The sequence below is a fragment of the Asparagus officinalis genome, chromosome 8 (assembly GCF_001876935.1).
Source record: "Asparagus officinalis chromosome 8, Aspof.V1, whole genome shotgun sequence".
Lineage (NCBI taxonomy): Eukaryota > Viridiplantae > Streptophyta > Magnoliopsida > Asparagales > Asparagaceae > Asparagus > Asparagus officinalis.
Genome location: NC_033801.1, coordinates 59,598,709 through 59,616,395, shown reverse-complemented (window position 1 = coordinate 59,616,395; position 17,687 = coordinate 59,598,709). Strand labels below are relative to the sequence as shown.

The window sequence follows — 17,687 nt, the reverse complement described above, 5'->3', positions numbered from 1 at the left end:
TATTAATATTCGAGAATATTACAAAAATGTATTGGATGTTCAAGAGCATCTATCTAATATACTAAAACAATACCCCAAGATACCATATGTCAAGATTTTAGAGAATTTGCCACATGTCAAATTTTAGAGATTTGCCCATTCATATCCCAATATAATCCATCAATATATACACTAGTAGAATTCGTAGTAATGCTGACGGCAACATCCCTGATGGGAGCTTGCCGTCGGCGTTGTTTATATCCCTGACGGCAAGAGTCGTCAAGGATGTTGCCGTTGGCATTGTAAGTTTACCGTCAGCGATGTTTAAATCGCTGACGGGTTGTCCAACATCACTGACGGGATGAACATCGCTGACGGTCATCCCGCTGACGGTCATCCCGTCAGCGATGTTGAATTATTTTTGGGGTGATTTATCCCTCCCAAAATTTCATTATCCCTCCAAAAATTTTATTATCCTTTACAGGCGAGGGATTTTATACCCTAACCCTGTCCTCTCATGCCCATCGCACGCCGCCACAGATCACTTGCCGCCGTCACACTGCACTACCGCTTTCACTCGCCTGCCACTGTCGTCCCTCGCCTGCCGCCGTGAACTCAGTCGCCCCGCCATCGCCATTGCCGTGAATCAGTCGTGTTGATCTTCTCGAGGTATAACCTTTTACTAATAAGATGTGAGCTCGTCATCTCTCTCCTCTCTCAGATCTCTTGTTGTTTTGATTTGATTTCATTTTGTTCGGTGATCGATTGAGAAATTAGTTGGATTTGTCTTGCTTAGCGAAGCCCATATTCTCTTAACAGATTTAGGATTTCAGTAGATTGAAAACTGATCAAAGGAATGTAAATAAAACCTAATGTTATTTTTGAGAGTTTAATGAGATATTTGCATTTGGGCAGATGTTAGAGTTCAAAATTCTTGGAGTTTGAGGATTGAGAGAAAGAAAATAGAGAAAGAAGTTAGTTTTGGGATAACCAAATTCTTGATTTGGGGTAAGCTTATCTCTTGTCTTGTTAAACATTCTTGGCGGTGATCTGGTGGGTTATGGATATATGTGTTGTGGATAAATTGATGGATTATGATACAAAACTCAGTTTTGTGACCTTGTTAATTCCTTTTATTGAGTGAATGTGGTATTGGTCCAAAAGGATGCACACCTGTAGTTCTCAGGAAACATTCTCATAAGTTTATTTCAAATTAATCTTTTTAATTCCTAATTCTATTATTGATTTGAGGAATACGTTGAAGTTATTCCTCATGAGTTAATTAAGTTCTTAAAATAATAGAGAAAATATTCCTTGTCTAACATATAAATATAGGTAAAATATGAAATTTAACATGGAGTTGATTTCTGCCAAAGTGAGGTATTAATGTGTTGGTGAAAATATTAAGATTTCAGAGCTTCATATGGAATTATAAAATTTTCTTGGGTGCTGATAGAAAAGACATATTCTTTATAGATTAATTAAGCTACATGTCTGTTTAATGAATAATGATAAATGTATCACAAGGGTTGTACTACTACTTTCTACGACTAGACACGATCGCAATAATTAACATATTGTTTCATTTGCTTCTGTTGACTCAAATTTTGTAGACAAGTAGCTTCTATTGAAAGAAACCATTAATTTCTAAGTTATTTTAAAGTTCATATTAATTATATGCATTTATAATTAGTATGTTCATTTGTATTTATGGAATAAAAACGCTTCATTTGTATTTATGTTCATTAGTAACTGATGCATTCAATTTAGTTAGATATACATGATTTATGAATCGGAAGTCGTTACCCCTAGTTTCCCGTCTAATAATGTTGGATGTGAATCTCTTCTGATATAAACTCCCTTAATTCTAGTTGGATGTGAAAATACTTTTTACATCTAAAGAGAATAACATGATTTATGTTTGGAGTATGATCTACATGCAATAATTATTAGACCTATCCGGGGAGGAGTCCCCTTCTCGTACAGGTTAGGAATACATTAGTGTATCGTCTATCTGAGTATACTTTATGCATTTTTATTCCTTCAAAATTTTGACAACACGTACCTCATTGTTCTTCGTGTACAATAAGCATATGTTATTTTGCGTATCGATCTATAATCGATCTATTATCGATGATTGATACACATTATAACATCCGCACAGTGTACTCGGAGAACAGCGGGTAGGTACTGCCAAAATTTTTAAGAAATAAAAAGGCATAAAGCATATAAAGGTAGTTGTAGACACTACTATATTTATAATGGGATAAGTCCATTTCCTATGACAGTCGTTAAAGTGTCTTATTAAAAATATGAGCGTTAGATTTTACTCCCACATCATTTATGTTCTGGCAATTTTCCCTCCGAGATTATTATAATTTAAATTTCCTTGATGTTGTGAAAAAAGTTAATATCACGCAACCGTTAATTTGATGCGTTACTAATAAAAATTCACATTACCTAATTATACTTAATTTTATTAATGAATAATATTATATAATACAGATGAGGATAGTTCCCGACAAATCAAGGATCGATATTCCTCGTATTGATAGATGGAGGGATAGTCGATATAAAGATGGAATAAATCAATTCATACAGTACGCCTTAGAAGACCCACAGAAGTTAAATAGTGATATCATGTATTATCCCTACTGTTGGTGTAAAAATAGGGCGTTGGTGGATAAAAGTGATTTACAGAAACACTTAATATCAGGATTTTATGAGGAGCACAAATATTGGATGTTTCATGGGGAAGGATGTCTTGAAGAAATGGAATTGATGGCAGACACCGGTACATCCGATGGGAAAGCAGATGATACGAGGATAGATGATACACATACGATACTTGCTAATATGTTAACAGTTCCTAATATAGATGAAATTGAAGATGCCGAGGATGCTGAAGTTACAGGAAATGCTGGAGGCGTGACTGATCATGAGGAGCTGGTGCAGATAATAAAATTAATAGACGACAATGAAAATGATCCGTATGAGGGTTTCACCGAGTTCACCAGGTTATCATTTATGCTACGTCTTTTGCGTATAAAGTCTCTTAGCGGAATGACAGATAAATATTTTAATATGTTGCTTGTGTTGTTGAGAAAAGTCATTCCAAATGGAAAAGTAAGCATACCAGAAAATTATGATAACGCAAAGAAGATTGTTTCCATTATAGGACTTGATTACAAAAAAATCGACACATGCCCTAATGATTGTATCCTTTACTATAAGGATAACAAAGATCTTCAAGAGTGTCCAATTTGTGGAGTATCACGGTGGGTATAACGCAAAAATTATTCAACACATGGGACGACAAGGTCTATGCTTAAGCAAAAGAAGATTCCAGCAAAGGTCCTTCGTCATTTTCCCTTAATACCTAGGCTAAAATGGTTGTATATGAATAAAGACACTGCTAAGCAAATGAGGTGGCACATGGAAGAATGTATAGATGATGGTAAAATCAGACATCCGGCCAATGCAGAGGCGTGGAAGCATGTGGATCGAACTTTTCCTTGATTTGCGAATGAGTGTAGGAATGTTAGACTAGGTTTGTCTAGCGACGGATTCAATCGCTTTGGGATTATGAGTTCCGGTTGGTCTACATGGCCTGTTGTATTAACGCCTTACAACTTACTACCTTGGTTTTGTATAAAACAACCGTATATGATACTTTCATTATTGATACCGGGCAAGCATACACCAGGTAATGACATAGATGTGTTTTTAGAACTGCTAATTGATGAGTTAAAACAACTCTGGACTGAAGGGGTTATGACATATGATGCTCATGCAAAACAGTCTTCCAGACTACATGGTATTTTACTATGGACAATTAATGATTTTCCAGCCAATGCGAATCTGTCAAGTTGGTCTACAAAGAGAACATATGCGTGTCCAGTGTGTGGTCTAAAATTCAAAGGTCTTTATTTGTAGCACAATCAAAAGTTTTGTTATTGATTTAACAAAAGGTGGTTGAACTTAAAACCCAAATACAGAACAAAAAAATGGAGCAAACTTTTTGATGGTACTGTTGAGAAGAGAGATGCTCCGCGTCCATTACGTGGAGATCAGATTGTACATTTGCTTGAGAGGTTCCTTGCCGTCAGGTTTGGAAAGAAGCGCTATTCGAAAAAAGATTTACTTGGAGTAAGAAACTTGCGTATTAACAAAAGGATACCAAAACGAAAGAGACAAGCACAAGTGGTGAGTGGAGGGGCTGAAGTTGTAAAATTGCCCTCAGGGTGAACAAAATTCAGTATTTTTTTCAACTCCCCTATTGGAAAGAGCTAAAAATACGTCACAACTTGGACGTTATGCACATTGAAAAAATATTTGTGATAATCTTTTGTCAACACTGTTGCAAGATGCTAATAAATCAAAGGATGATCTACGAGCTCGTCAAGATCTAACTGCATTGAACATTAGAGAGGAACTACAGCCAAAAAATATTGGAAATGATAGATTAGAGTTGCTTGCGTCTTGTATTACGATGTCTAAAGTTGAGATGCAAACATTTTGTCAAGTCCTCAAATCAATAAAGTTACCAGAGGGTTACTCCGCAAACATATCGAACAATGTCCAGGTGCAAGAAAGAAAAATGTTAGGACTTAAAACTCGTGATTATCACGTGCTTCTTCATCAATTTCTACTTGTGGCACTGCGCAGTACTATGCAGAATAAAAAAATAGTGAAGGTTATTATTGATTTTTGTGGATTTTTCAGAAAGCTTTGTTCTAAAGTTATAGACGACCGTGACTTTGAGAAACTTGGAGAAATTATTTCAGAAATAATGTGTGAAATGGAGATGCTCTTTCCTCCATCTTTTTTCACAATAATGGTTCATCTTACACAACATCTCGCGGATGAGGCTGCAATAGTAGGACCAGTCCATTATCGTTAGATGTATCCAATAGAGAGGTTAGTATTTAGAAAATTTTAATCGTTACCTATCAATATTTATATCTATTAAATATCAATATCTTTACATTTATATATGTTTAATTATCATGTTTTAGATATTTGGGTTCAATGAAGCGTCAATTGCATAACAGAGCTCAACCAGAAGGTTCAATAGCTGAAAGTTACGTGAGAACCGAGTGTCTCTTATTTACCTCTCGTTATATGAGAGGGGAACAAACTGAACTTCAAGCACCTATTGATAATAAGGATAACACAGTTCTCTATCCTCACGGGCTGAACAAAAATTATTCTAACATATTGTTAGATCAAGTGCATGCATACGTAGTAAATAATCTTGAAATCTTCTCGGAGTACCGGAGGTAAAATATATAAAAGTCTTTGATACGGTTTAATCTTTAATTTTTATTTTGATAATAATAAATAAATTTATTGCAATAATAGGCAACATCAGAAAAAACTTAAGAATGAAGTTACCAGTAGTACAATTGTACATGACATTAAAGAAAGGCATATGAAGGAATTCCCTGCTTGGTTGAAGAATAAAGTAATTATTGTTAAATTTAGAAATAGTTGTATTTTTTGATAAAAAACTTAAAAATTATTGATTTAATAGTTTTCTTATTTTTTATATTTAGATCCAGGAACAACTTGTCCTTAATAATCAATAGTTTTCTTATTTTTTATATTTAGATCCAGGAACAACTTGTCCTTAATAATCAAATATCAGAAGAAGTAAAGGTTCACGCTTAATAATCAAATATCAGAAGAAGTAAAGGTTCACGCAAAGCGGCCTTACTATGCCGTAAATCAATATGATGGATATCATGTTAATGGTTATAAATTTCACACAATAGAGGTTGATGATACGAAGGTCACCCAGAATAGTGGTGTTATGGCTACCTTCGCACGTGAATGTTTCTCAAACAGAAGAGATTAGAATCCAGTTGAAAATAATATAACATATTATAGAAGGTTGGAAGATGTGGTGGAGATATTCTACGGCTATGGTGGTCCAAGTGAACATAAATACATGATGTTCATGATTTGTTGGTGTTTTGAAAAGACTCAAATGGATCCCTTTGGATTTACATTTGTCAATCTCGATAAGAAATTGATAGTGATGAAAAATTCATGTTTGCATCTTAGGTGGGACAATGTTTCTATGTAAAAGATCATGCGGTTAAAGATGAGTGGGTTGTCCTGTACAAGGATTTTAGGGCTTATATTCAACCTTCTACCAATGAAGATGGTGATGAGAGCTATATAAACAACTTCAATGAGCCAAATGCAGCGATCGATGAATTTTTGTACCCTCAAAACGTAGTGTTTGATACGGATGCTCCAACAACTCGGACAGACATTCCAAATATTATCACAGACATTAATAGGAGCTAAACAACAATTATTTGTAATCGGGTCTTCATGTAACTTTTTTTATATTATCACAGACATTAATAGGAGCTAAACAACAATTATTTGTAATCGGGTCTTCATGTAACTTTTTTTTAGTTTGCAAATTGTAAAATAAAAACTATAATATCACTACGATGTATCTCAATTACCTTTTGGAGAATATAAATTGTATATAAACCTGTTAATATCTTATTTTGTATATTCAGCTTGCAGATGCTTACAAACTTGACGTGAAAGGAAAATTTTAGTAACACAATAATACATCTTGTTTTTATTTTCACCAAGTCAAATCGACGCATCTATAATATATTAATTTGTATGTTTATTTAACTTGCAGATGTCTAAAAACATTAACATGAGGTTATTTGAAGACAATCCCGTTCAAGACCAATCCATAGAGGAAGAGCCATCGAGTTCAGGAGAGATGTCAGGTATAACTTAGTTTAGCTTACGTATTTTTTCTTCATGATATATGCACAATGATAATTTATTTCTTTAATTTTTTTAGGTGAGGGCGAGGAAGAGTCGATTCCGTACCATTATATGCAGATCCTCCAGTGCTACTTAGAGCATATATTCCCGGGATTGAGCGTGAACCTTTGCCAGCATGTGCAGAGGGGTACAGACTCAAACAGACAGAAAAATACATGCTTGTCAAAAAACGATTGGATGAATGGGGGCCACAGACTGATGAGATATTATCTGATGTAAAAAATAAAATCCGACAAAGATTTGGTGAGTTTGATCAAAATTTTTTGAGTATTTGATAATAATAAATTAAATTCTAAGAGCTTAAGATTGATTAAATAAAAGTGTTGATATATTTATTATTTTTTCTTTGTTGTAGGAGAAAAACTTTACCAAAAGTGTTGATATATTTATTATTTTTTCTTTGTTGTAGGAGAAAAACTTTACCAGAAAAAAGGACGCCAATTAAAAAAAAGTTACCAACAGATGGTTTTCGAGCAATTATGAGATGTGAACATAATGAGATTCCAACCGGATAATGGGCTAATAACTTTAGCTCATACCTTGGATGCTTGATACGGGGGAGTGATAATGTGAATCCTTATTACGAGGCTGAGGAGCAGCCATTTCATGTCCTGCAGAGTATATATCGAGATTGTTGGGTAAATTCTTCTATTTAGCATAATTATTTTTCAATTCTGTCAATTGTCCATGCTGAACTATATGTTAATTTTTAGAGATATTTCAACATCGAAGACAATCCCGTAGGGTGGGAATTTTTATTTGGATACATGGGAAAGTTTAAGCATTCTCTTCGGGAGTGGAGACATGAGATAAAGAAGAAATACTTTGATTGTTTCACTCACAACTGGGAGAGGATATACAAACAATATAAGAGGGTTGAGCCTGAGTACTTGGCTGCACTTATAGTATTGTGGGGCCAAAAGGAGCACCAGGTAAATATGTATAGTAGTTAATTATCATCAAATTATTTATCTGAAACTAGTGATATATTTCATTGTATATTATAGATTGTACTAAAATTCTCTTTGTTCATATTGAAGAAAAAATATCAGAGAAATAAATTAAATTGATGGAAAAGATTATGATCATCACGGGGATTACTTCATTTGCCCAGATTAAGGATCAATTTTGTAGGACAATGGTATAAAGTCTTTTAATCTTCTATATATATATTCTCTCCGCTTCCTAGAATATTTGATAAATAAAACTAATAAATATATTTTTAAATCTCAGAATGCTTCATTTATCCCTCTACCAGAACTGCACAGGAGGACGATGATTCACTTTAGGAAGGGGTACGATGACGATGAGAATAAGAAACAAAAGGTAGAATTGGCCAAAAAAATACAGGTTAACTAATTATCTTAGCTCTTATTAGCCAGTTCTTTTGTTGGGAATTTATTGTTTGCAAAAAATACAGGTTAACTAATTATCTTAGCTCTTATTAGCCAGTTCTTTTGTTGGGAATTTATTGTTTGCACTCTTCTTTTGGTCATCTTAATTCTTAGCTCTTATTAGCCAGTTCTTTTGTTGGGAATTTATTGTTTGCACTCTTCTTTTGGTCATCTTAATTGCCCATAAACCCTTCTTCACATGTAGTACTTGTTTGTTCCACAAAACACTCTTCAACCATTTATTAGCACTTAGCCCCCTCAATTGTGGAACTACTTCATCTTTTATTTTACTTGTTCAGGTAAACATATCTTTTATTTTTAAAAGGCCAATTCTTAAATTTATTTTTTTGTCTTTTAGGAAGCTCTGGAAAACACATATGCTAAGGTTATTGCACAGAGCCAGGAGCCTCTGACTAGAGAGCATAATTATAATGTGAGCCATTTAGTTTGTGGACTTCCCAAAAAGGGGAGGACTAGGTGGATGGGAGTTGGAGCTCAGAGGGTGTCTACACCATTCCAGCCTCCGTTGATTTCAACACCATCGACTTTGCCCTCGGGACCCTCTTACATGCCGCAGGAAGATTGCACTCAGCAGGCGATGCAGCTTGTTTCCTATATGATGAATATGTTAGATGGTCAGGTTCCCAAGGAGATGTGGGAGTATATTCAAGAGGAACTTATGCGAGTGATCCACCCTACTGCTACTTTTATGATGGTTTCCAGGCAAATAATGAAATCTTGTAGAAGACGGGTTTCTACTCGGGTGAAAAGCCAGATTATGAAATTTTTGGCCACTCAAAAGACATTTACTGGTAGTGGAGAGAGTAGCAGACATGTATACTTATTAGATATGTAAAACATGATTACACACAATATTATGTGATTCTAAATTTAAATTATTTTGTTATTAGAGTGGAGATGATGCTATTGGGAGCACGAGTCGTAGGGATGGTGCCGTCAGTGGCAACGCGGACGATGACATGGATAGGGCGGATGACCTATCTTAGTGAGTTATATCCTAAACTCGTGTTTGTATATTGGACATCTTTATATTGGAGATTATGATATGCGTGAATGGTTTGTTGTAGAAATTTTTGTGGATTTAGAACTTATGATATGCGTGTATAGTTTGTTGTGGAAATTTTTGTGGATTTAGAACTTATCGTGAAAATTGAATGTACATATTTCGAATGTTTGTGAAAATTGATTGGATGAGAGATGTTTGTGAAATTTGGAATGTATATATTTCGAGATGTTTTGGAATGTGCAAGAAATGTCGTTGTTTGCAGATTTGTATGTACATGGAACTAATTATAATCAGCAAATTTTTTTTAGCTGCTAATATACATTGCTGACGGGAAACCCGTCAGTGATACTTATCACTGACGGCTTACCGTCAACGATGTATATAACATCACTGACGGGAAGCGATGTATATAACATCGCTGACGGGCATCCCGTCAGCGATGTTATATACATCGCTGACGGGAAGCCGTCAGCCCCGTCAGCGATAATTATCGCTGACGGGTTTCCCGTCAGCGATAGGAAATTATCGTTGACGATATGCCGTCAGCGATACTTATCGCTGATGGCTTACCGTCGGCGGTTGTGGGTTCATCGATGACGAATTGTTGTCAGCAACCCACATCACTGACGGGAGCCCCGTCAGCGATATACATAACATCGCTGATGGGAAAGCCGTCAACTTTTTTGTCGTCAGTAATGTACATTACTGACGGCAATCCGTCAGGGATAATTCTTCCATGACGGGACTATTGCTGATGGCTTATCCTTGACGGGAAGCCGTCAAGGATATTTATCGCCGACGGGGATTTAGGCATTCTTGACGGGAATGCCCGTCAACGATGCCTGGTTTTCCACTAGTGATACTCTAGAATTGGACAATTATTCCCATATGCATGATGCTTCAACTTCGTGAGGACAAATGAATAGTAGTAATTATGAGAAATTATTTGGACAACTATTGTCTTTGCTTTTGATGTTTTGCTCCATATGGTTTGGTTTTGACTCTTTACCTTTCTCATGACTAATGTAGACAGTTTAATTTTTCAATAAAAAATAAATTTTTATGTTCCTCTGGAATAATTTTTCAAGAATAGAACAATTAGAGGTGCGAATTTCTTTCCCTTCAATCTAAGTCATTCAAATTTGTCGAAATTATTCATATTATGGATAATATGAGCATAATAAATCAACTTAAAATTTATAATAACTCAAGTATAATAATTCAATTTTTTGTATATAAATTTTAAAAAATTATGATTTTTGAGTATTTTGAAAATAATAAATGAATAAATCTACGCATTGTGAGGGTTAAAACTAATTACATTGCATTATTTATTACGTACTCATCATCTAATTCTTTTGCTAATTCATAGAGTTTTAGACATTTGACCACTAAGCTTCAATTTATACATCTATATAAATACTACTAAATTAAGACCTTGATTGTACTTGACACGTTTTTAGGAGGAGCCTAAATATTAATTTTCCCTTTCAGTGTCTCCTACCTAATTAGCACATTTCAATTTATTTCTAATTAGACCTTTTGAACTTAAGCTCTTGACCTTTCGATTTCTTAAGAGCATCTGAAGTCTAACATCACAGGTCTGAAGAAAGTATGGATCTAGATATTTATTACTCTTTTATTAAATGAGACCAGCATATATAGTATAAAAGTAATTCTATTAAATGTATATGTAAGCATTGCATGCATAACTTCTCTCCATTTTAACTCAATTACTTTTTCTATTATGATAAAATAAAAATTTTACATTGAATATTTTTAAATAAAGAATTTCCGTAGTATGGCTCGAGTATAACACTAGTATTATTACTATTCTAGCAAATTGTACATATCTACGGAGCATGAAGTACTTTCTCATTTTTGTAGCCATGTATTGGAATCATAATCCTACGCCGAATATCACCAAGAATCATTTCTTATCTTGGCTCAACTAACAGATTTGTTGGATCCGAGAAAGCGCTAGTTTAAAACACACAAGTGTTGTTTTAGTAATTATAGCGATAACAATAGAGATGAGAACATAAATTGATTGTTTTCAATTCATACAACTATTAACAAAATAACCTCTCACAGAATTTTGTGGTTTTTGTTGTAGCACTCATACAACATACAAGTTCCTCCTCTCCATACTTCATTAGTGGAAAGAGATTTCTACCAAACAATCACAACTCTTGAACCTTTAAAGCTCTTCCACAACAAGAAAGTGCTCCACCCACAAACAGACAAGCTTAGTTCAACTTTTCACATGATTGCATTAGTAACAAGTGAAAATGTGGCAATACAAGTGATTCTACTAATGTGTGTCTCACCAAGAACTAAATATTTATGAATCTTACATCAATAAATGCACATCCGAAAATTAAATTCAAGTATGTCACTAATTAAAACGGCACGACTTAGCAGCTGCCAGGTAATACTATTTAAAACTGCACGGTTTAGCAGTTGCCACGTAATACTATTTAAAACTGCACGACTAAGTAGCTGCCACGTAGTGCTAGACTCTGTCATAGAAAAAGATTCAATCACCTAACTCCTATCGCCTAAGTTAATGTATTATTCTGAGGATAGGTTCGTGCATCCTGTAAAAGCAACTCGCTGCCAGTAATATTTTTCAGGAAAATTTTAATAATATCTAGCATTGCTTCTCTAACAAAAGTAATTAGTTCACATAGTTTGTGTTATCCACATGATGTATTCTCACTTATTGTTCTTATTTTTTTGCAAGTATTTGGCCAAAGTAAGCCAAGCCAACTTGTACTTGGTAAAAATACTATCCTCCAATTTCTACTAGTAGTGTGAATGAGCAGTGTCTTTTCAATTGTCCTATATGGGCTTCTCACGTTATAAATAGACATTCCAACCTTCCCTCTCGCTTCACCCACTTTCCTCTACTTTTTTTTGGCTTTTTATTTCTTTCTTGTACTATCAAAATTCTCCCCATCACCAAACTTCAATGGAGGTCAAGCTCATGAAAGCCTCTCTTTCAGCTCTTCACCAACCTCTCTTCAGGGCTACAAGCCTCTGCCATGTATCCTCTCTTTCTTCTTCATCAAATAGGAAATCGTGTTCCCTCCAAACTTCAGCAACTTCTCCTTTCAGGTAACAAACAAACTTGAGGGGGAAAAAAACCCTGTTGGAAAATCCTTGTTTTACTAGGTGATAGTCTGATGGGTGTTTGTTATTGTTTTTGTAATTTTGCAATATTTGTAGTTTGTTATTGCTTGTATTTTTGCAATATTTGTAAACTTGTAAGCGCTTGAGTATTTTAATTTGTTAATTTCTCTTGTTTTAAGTATAAAATAAGCTTAGAATTGCTCTATTTGGATCTCTCCATTTATGCCATGAGGGATCTTGAACTCAAAACATGTTAGTTAAAGCATCCCAGGAATTTGAGGTTTGCCTTTATGAACACAGCACGGGAGCAGTGAAATTTTGGTAGGTAGGTAGTTTCATTGTTCATGTGTCCCACATATAAAAGAAGAGGAGGAAGATATTGGTTGCTGATGTCTTTATTTGCCTAATATATATTAAAAGTCATTTTTGCTACACCAAAAATTTTGAAGTTACGGTTATAGTAACATATCTTTCATTGTATGATGCAATTGGAGCCGTTTAATGTCAACAATCTCCATCTACTTTCAACCCGCTAGAATCCCTTTTTTTAATTCACATTTGGTTTGTCAAAATTTTTATTAAAAGACATGAAGATAAATTAGAATGTTTCTTATATTCTAATAGCCATACAGCTATTTTTATTAGGGGTATTTTTACAAAACCACCCAGAATCATTGGGGGTTTTGCACATTACTCCCTTAACTTTTTTTTCTCACAAGACCCCCATGAACTTTGGGGTGCATTTGTCACATCCCGGAAAGTTGAACTTTTCTCAAGTGACCCGCTAACTGTAATGGGCAAATAACTAATACGTCATTAAGGGGAAAAAAACCCTCAATTGAGGGAAGGGTACGTTGCGCGTCAATGACAAATGACTGTATTGAGTTTCTTTTCCTCTCAATGATATTTTTGTTATTTGTCAGTTATAGGTAGGGTGTCTGATAAGAAAAAGTTTAAAGTCATGGGTGTTTTGTGATATGCCCTAAAGTTATGGGGTTGTGTGAGATTAAAAAAATTTCATGGAGGTTACATGCAAAATCCTACAAATTTCTGTGAGTTATGGGGTTGTGTGAGATTAAAAAAATTTCATGGAGGTTACATGCAAAATCCTACAAATTTCTGTGGGGTTTTTTGAAATCAACGCCTTTTATAACTATAAACAATTTTCTTAAAGAACTGTGGCAAGTGCAAATGGAATTTTATTAAGAAGAAGAAAATATCTTATATATTAAAGATAATAAAAATAGGTTGGGAACCAAGCTGCCCAACATGTTAAATTTGATTCCTCCAAAAAAAAAAAAAAAAATATTACTCACACATGAGTTCCAAACAATAACCCAAATCTGATAAGTTACTCGTTGTGGCATTCGACTGCAGTTACCTGCACATGTTCAAAGAGTACATGAGTATATGATTATGTACTCTTAACTTCTGTATGAAAAGAAGGTCATGATATATTTTACGAATTAAGAAACTTTTCCGGACAAGTATCAACTAATTTTATTTTATTTTTATTTTGAGATTTTGTTATTGAACTCTTATCATATACCATGTGTAGGCATGGAAAAACAAGAACTGATCAGAGTGAGGTGTTGACGTTAGAGAGTATCAGGCACTCTCTCATTAGACAAGAGGATACCATCATATATAGCCTCCTAGAAAGAGCACAATACCACTACAATCGCGATACGTATGATCGAAATGTGTTCTCTGTGGAGGGTTTTGATGGCTCTCTGGTTGAATATATGGTTAGAGAGACAGAAAGGCTGCACGCCCAGGTAATTATGAAAGCTACATTTTTGACATTCCTTTGTTGAGAGTTCTTTTTTTTCTTTCTGAAATTTCTTTTCGCCTAATTATATTCGGTTTGTTTGTCGGAGCTTAGGCTGGGAGATTCAAAAGCCCTGATGAGCATCCCTTCTTCTCTGAAGACCTGCCCGAGCCCCTTCTTCCACCTCTTCACTATCCGCAGGTAATTACTTAGCGCATGAACTTGAGGAGTCATGTTGCTAGTTTCTTCTCAGACACCGAGTACAGCTTCTTCCAACAAAGGGATTTTTGACTATTTATTGAATCAAAAGATTAATGAAGTTTTGATGGGAACTTTTTTTTTTTTTTTGACTCGAGGCGAAAAATAGAGAGTTTAGGGGGTTTTGAATGGTACCATAACAAAAGAAGTATCTCCGAATTTAAACAAATCTAGAGTCAGCAGAGAGGTTTTGAACGGCACGGTTTAAGTCTCTCCCTTTTACATGTCACCTTGATTAAATTTTTTCTTGTGGATTAGGTGTTGCACCCTGTAGCCCGTTCGATTAATATCAACAAGAATATATGGGCGATGTACTTTAGTAATCTGCTTCCGAGGTTGGTCGAAGATGGTGAAGATGGCAACTACGGTTCCACTGCCGTGTGTGACACAATTTGCCTGCAGGTGTGCACATCAAAATCCAATCTATTCTACCTCTCCACAAAAAAATGAACTTTTGTATTTTTCACACTTCAGGCCTTATCAAAGAGAATACACTACGGAAAATTTGTCGCCGAAGCGAAGTTCAGAGAAAATCCTGGTGCCTATGAGAAACCTATAAAAGTCCAAGTAAAACAATTTTCATTTTCAGTCGTCTTCTGCATCCAAATTAAACTTGTACATTATGCGATGTTTCCTAATTAATTCTCTCCTCGTCTGAGTACTCGCAGGACAGCGAAGAGCTCATGAGGATGCTAACATACAAATCGGTAGAAGAGAAGGTGAAGAGGAGGGTGCAAGCAAAGGCTGAAACTTACGGGCAGGAGATCAACATTGGGAAGGAGAAAGATCGTTCTCTTCGCCATTTCAAGATCCAGCCAAGTTTAGTTGCTGAGCTCTATGATGAATGGATCATGCCGCTCACGAAGGAGGTGCAAGTGGAGTATTTGCTTGGCAGGTTAGGCTAAAAATTACGGGGAAACTGAAAATGATGGCAGCTAATCAATAGCCAAGTCGGTCTTCTGTTTTTTTTCTCCCCTTTTATTCCCATTGTTATTATGTTGATCATTGCAAAATTAGGACAGTTTGGTCTAAGATGCTATAGCTTCTTGATCATTATTTTAATTTACAGGAAAGTTTATCTTTATATGCAAATATCAGCGTTTTCTCTAATACCGCCATCTATAATGGGTTAATTACAGAAAGAGTTGTTCTACAGGGACCCCAAATCATGGGAGCCAAAGGGGAACAGGTGAGGTGTCAACCGATATGTGCATGATATATTATTTATGAACAGTAGATCATGCACCCAGGGGTTGACACCTCACCTGTCCTCCTTTGGGTCCCATGATTTGGGGTACCTAAGGAATTTTTCTTACAGAAAATCCTAATGAACTTTTGCAAGGAAGAAAATATATTTTTTAGTCCCAAAAAGTTACCTATTTTTTCGTTTTTAATGAAATGTTTTTGGAACTAAGAAGGAATTTTTGTCTTCTTTTTTTGTCCTGGACTTAGTGAAATTAAAAGGTTCATGGTGGTTATGTGCAATAAGTCATTAAACTCTGGGGTTAGTCGAATAAAAAAGTTTTTTTTAGGGGGGGATGGGGAATTACTGCAACTTCTCAAAAGTTCACATGGGCTTTTGTAATTAACCCTTTATAAATCATAGCAATGGCTACGGTTCATTCTTATTATAATTAACATCATATATCTCATGTGAATCCTTTTTCTTTTTGTTAATTCTGTTTTTTTAATATCAAATCATTTCTCTTAATTAAGTAATAAACAATTATGATTGAAGAATTGGTAAATCTACTGCTTAACAGCCTTGGAGAATTCGAATCCAAATATTTCAGCTCAATATACTACCTAATAATGGCAAAGATTTGAGCATTCTTCCTGAAATTAATGTATATAAAATTAATTGGCAGCAATGAATAGAAACGATTTTATATTGGATTCTCTCAACTCTATGGAGGGCTATAAATTGGAGGGCAGTCTCAAAGATTTTCATCAGCGGTAGCCATGTAAGTAATATATTGCTGATGTGCACATCTTCTTCTGTATCTAGCTACTTGAGGTTCAAAGTTCAATCCCAACTTGCCCATTATGGGAAAGTTCTGTTGAAGTTCAGAATTCAATTCTTTTGGATGGATCATCTTAATTTTATCGGTATACTCTTAGAATGAAAAAATATATACATATTTGTAATAAGGTGAATTTTTTATTAACTAAATGAAGATTCTTTAGGGATTCTACCGAGGGGAGATTAGAAGGTCCTGTGCTTGAGATGTTTGAAGAATGAAAGGAAACTCTATTCAATGCTCCTCTTTCTTCATTTCTTGTAATGTTCACCGCGAATTGGTTTATGTTTATATGACTGTCAAAGAAGTCTCAATCATGTTTGGAGCTAAAAAAAAACAAATACGTGAATATATCATTTATTATGGGCTAAGTTGCAGTTAAATACCCTATAGTTCACCAAGTTTTTTTTAGGCGGCCTCCTTAGGCTGATGGGGCCAACGGGTAAGAAGTGGAGCCCAGTGGAGCTCCCAAGCGCTCCACAAATTTGTGGAGCGCTTGGGAGCTCCTAGGGAAGCTCCCAGTGAATAAAAAACTTTTTTCTACACAAAAACCGCTATCTAGTTAAGAGGAGTTTTTTTGATAGAAGAGGGTTTTTTTTTATATTATTGGAGCTCCTAACTAGGAGTTTGTTGGAGATCAACATTAGTTAAGAGGTCTCTCATGTGATGTGGCATTGAAAATGGTGGGTCATGATCTTGAGAGGTCTTGAGAGCTCTCCAACAAGGACTGTTGTGCGCAGCAGAAATTTCGGCAGAGTTTCTGGTGCACAATAAGAGAGAAAGATCTCAATAAGAATTCTTGTATCTCAAAGGAAACAAGAATCTGAAGCCTAATATCCCATCAAAGTGAGATATTAGCTCTTCTTCTCGTCAGCTCTAGGACTACGCGTCGAGGGATCCTAAAAACTATTACAATGGCCACAAACTCAAACAAACCAATTTTACGTGGTTCGGCAAACTGCCTACGTCCACGGGGTAAGGAGGGGGAGATCTACTAATAGAGAAGAGAATACAAATAGGGTTTACAATCTCTCAAACTAAACCCTCACACAAACTCTCCGATCCCTCACTCAAAATCGGCACAAGTAACTACACAAACTATCTCAAAAGGCCGCCTCTTTTCTTCTGCTCACGACCCCTGCAATGCACACGAAGCCGAAGAAATCTCTCTGCAGAAAAAAAAACTCCTTGCACGCCTTTACCAAAGCCTGCTGCTTGCACCTGTAGCCGCCAACGAAATAAACTTCGTGCCCTCTATGCACCTACCTCCTGCA

General features: G+C 35.4%; 1 protein-coding gene across 2 annotated transcripts; it reads left to right on the top strand.

Moving 5' to 3' along the window:
* On the top strand, positions 12,134-16,713 carry LOC109822755 (chorismate mutase 3, chloroplastic-like). 2 transcript variants are annotated; one of them, XR_002242255.1, is made up of 8 exons: positions 12,134-12,348; positions 13,922-14,141; positions 14,249-14,335; positions 14,651-14,794; positions 14,867-14,959; positions 15,061-15,287; positions 16,261-16,356; positions 16,580-16,656. XR_002242255.1 is itself a non-coding variant. In XM_020389004.1 (7 exons), the coding sequence occupies exons 1-7, from the start codon at positions 12,203-12,205 to the stop codon at positions 16,268-16,270; spliced, it is 927 nt and encodes a 308-aa protein (XP_020244593.1). In that variant the 5' UTR covers positions 12,134-12,202; the 3' UTR covers positions 16,271-16,713. The 2 variants fall into 2 exon arrangements, 1 of the variants encoding a protein (XP_020244593.1); XM_020389004.1 differs by having other exon boundaries at positions 16,261-16,713.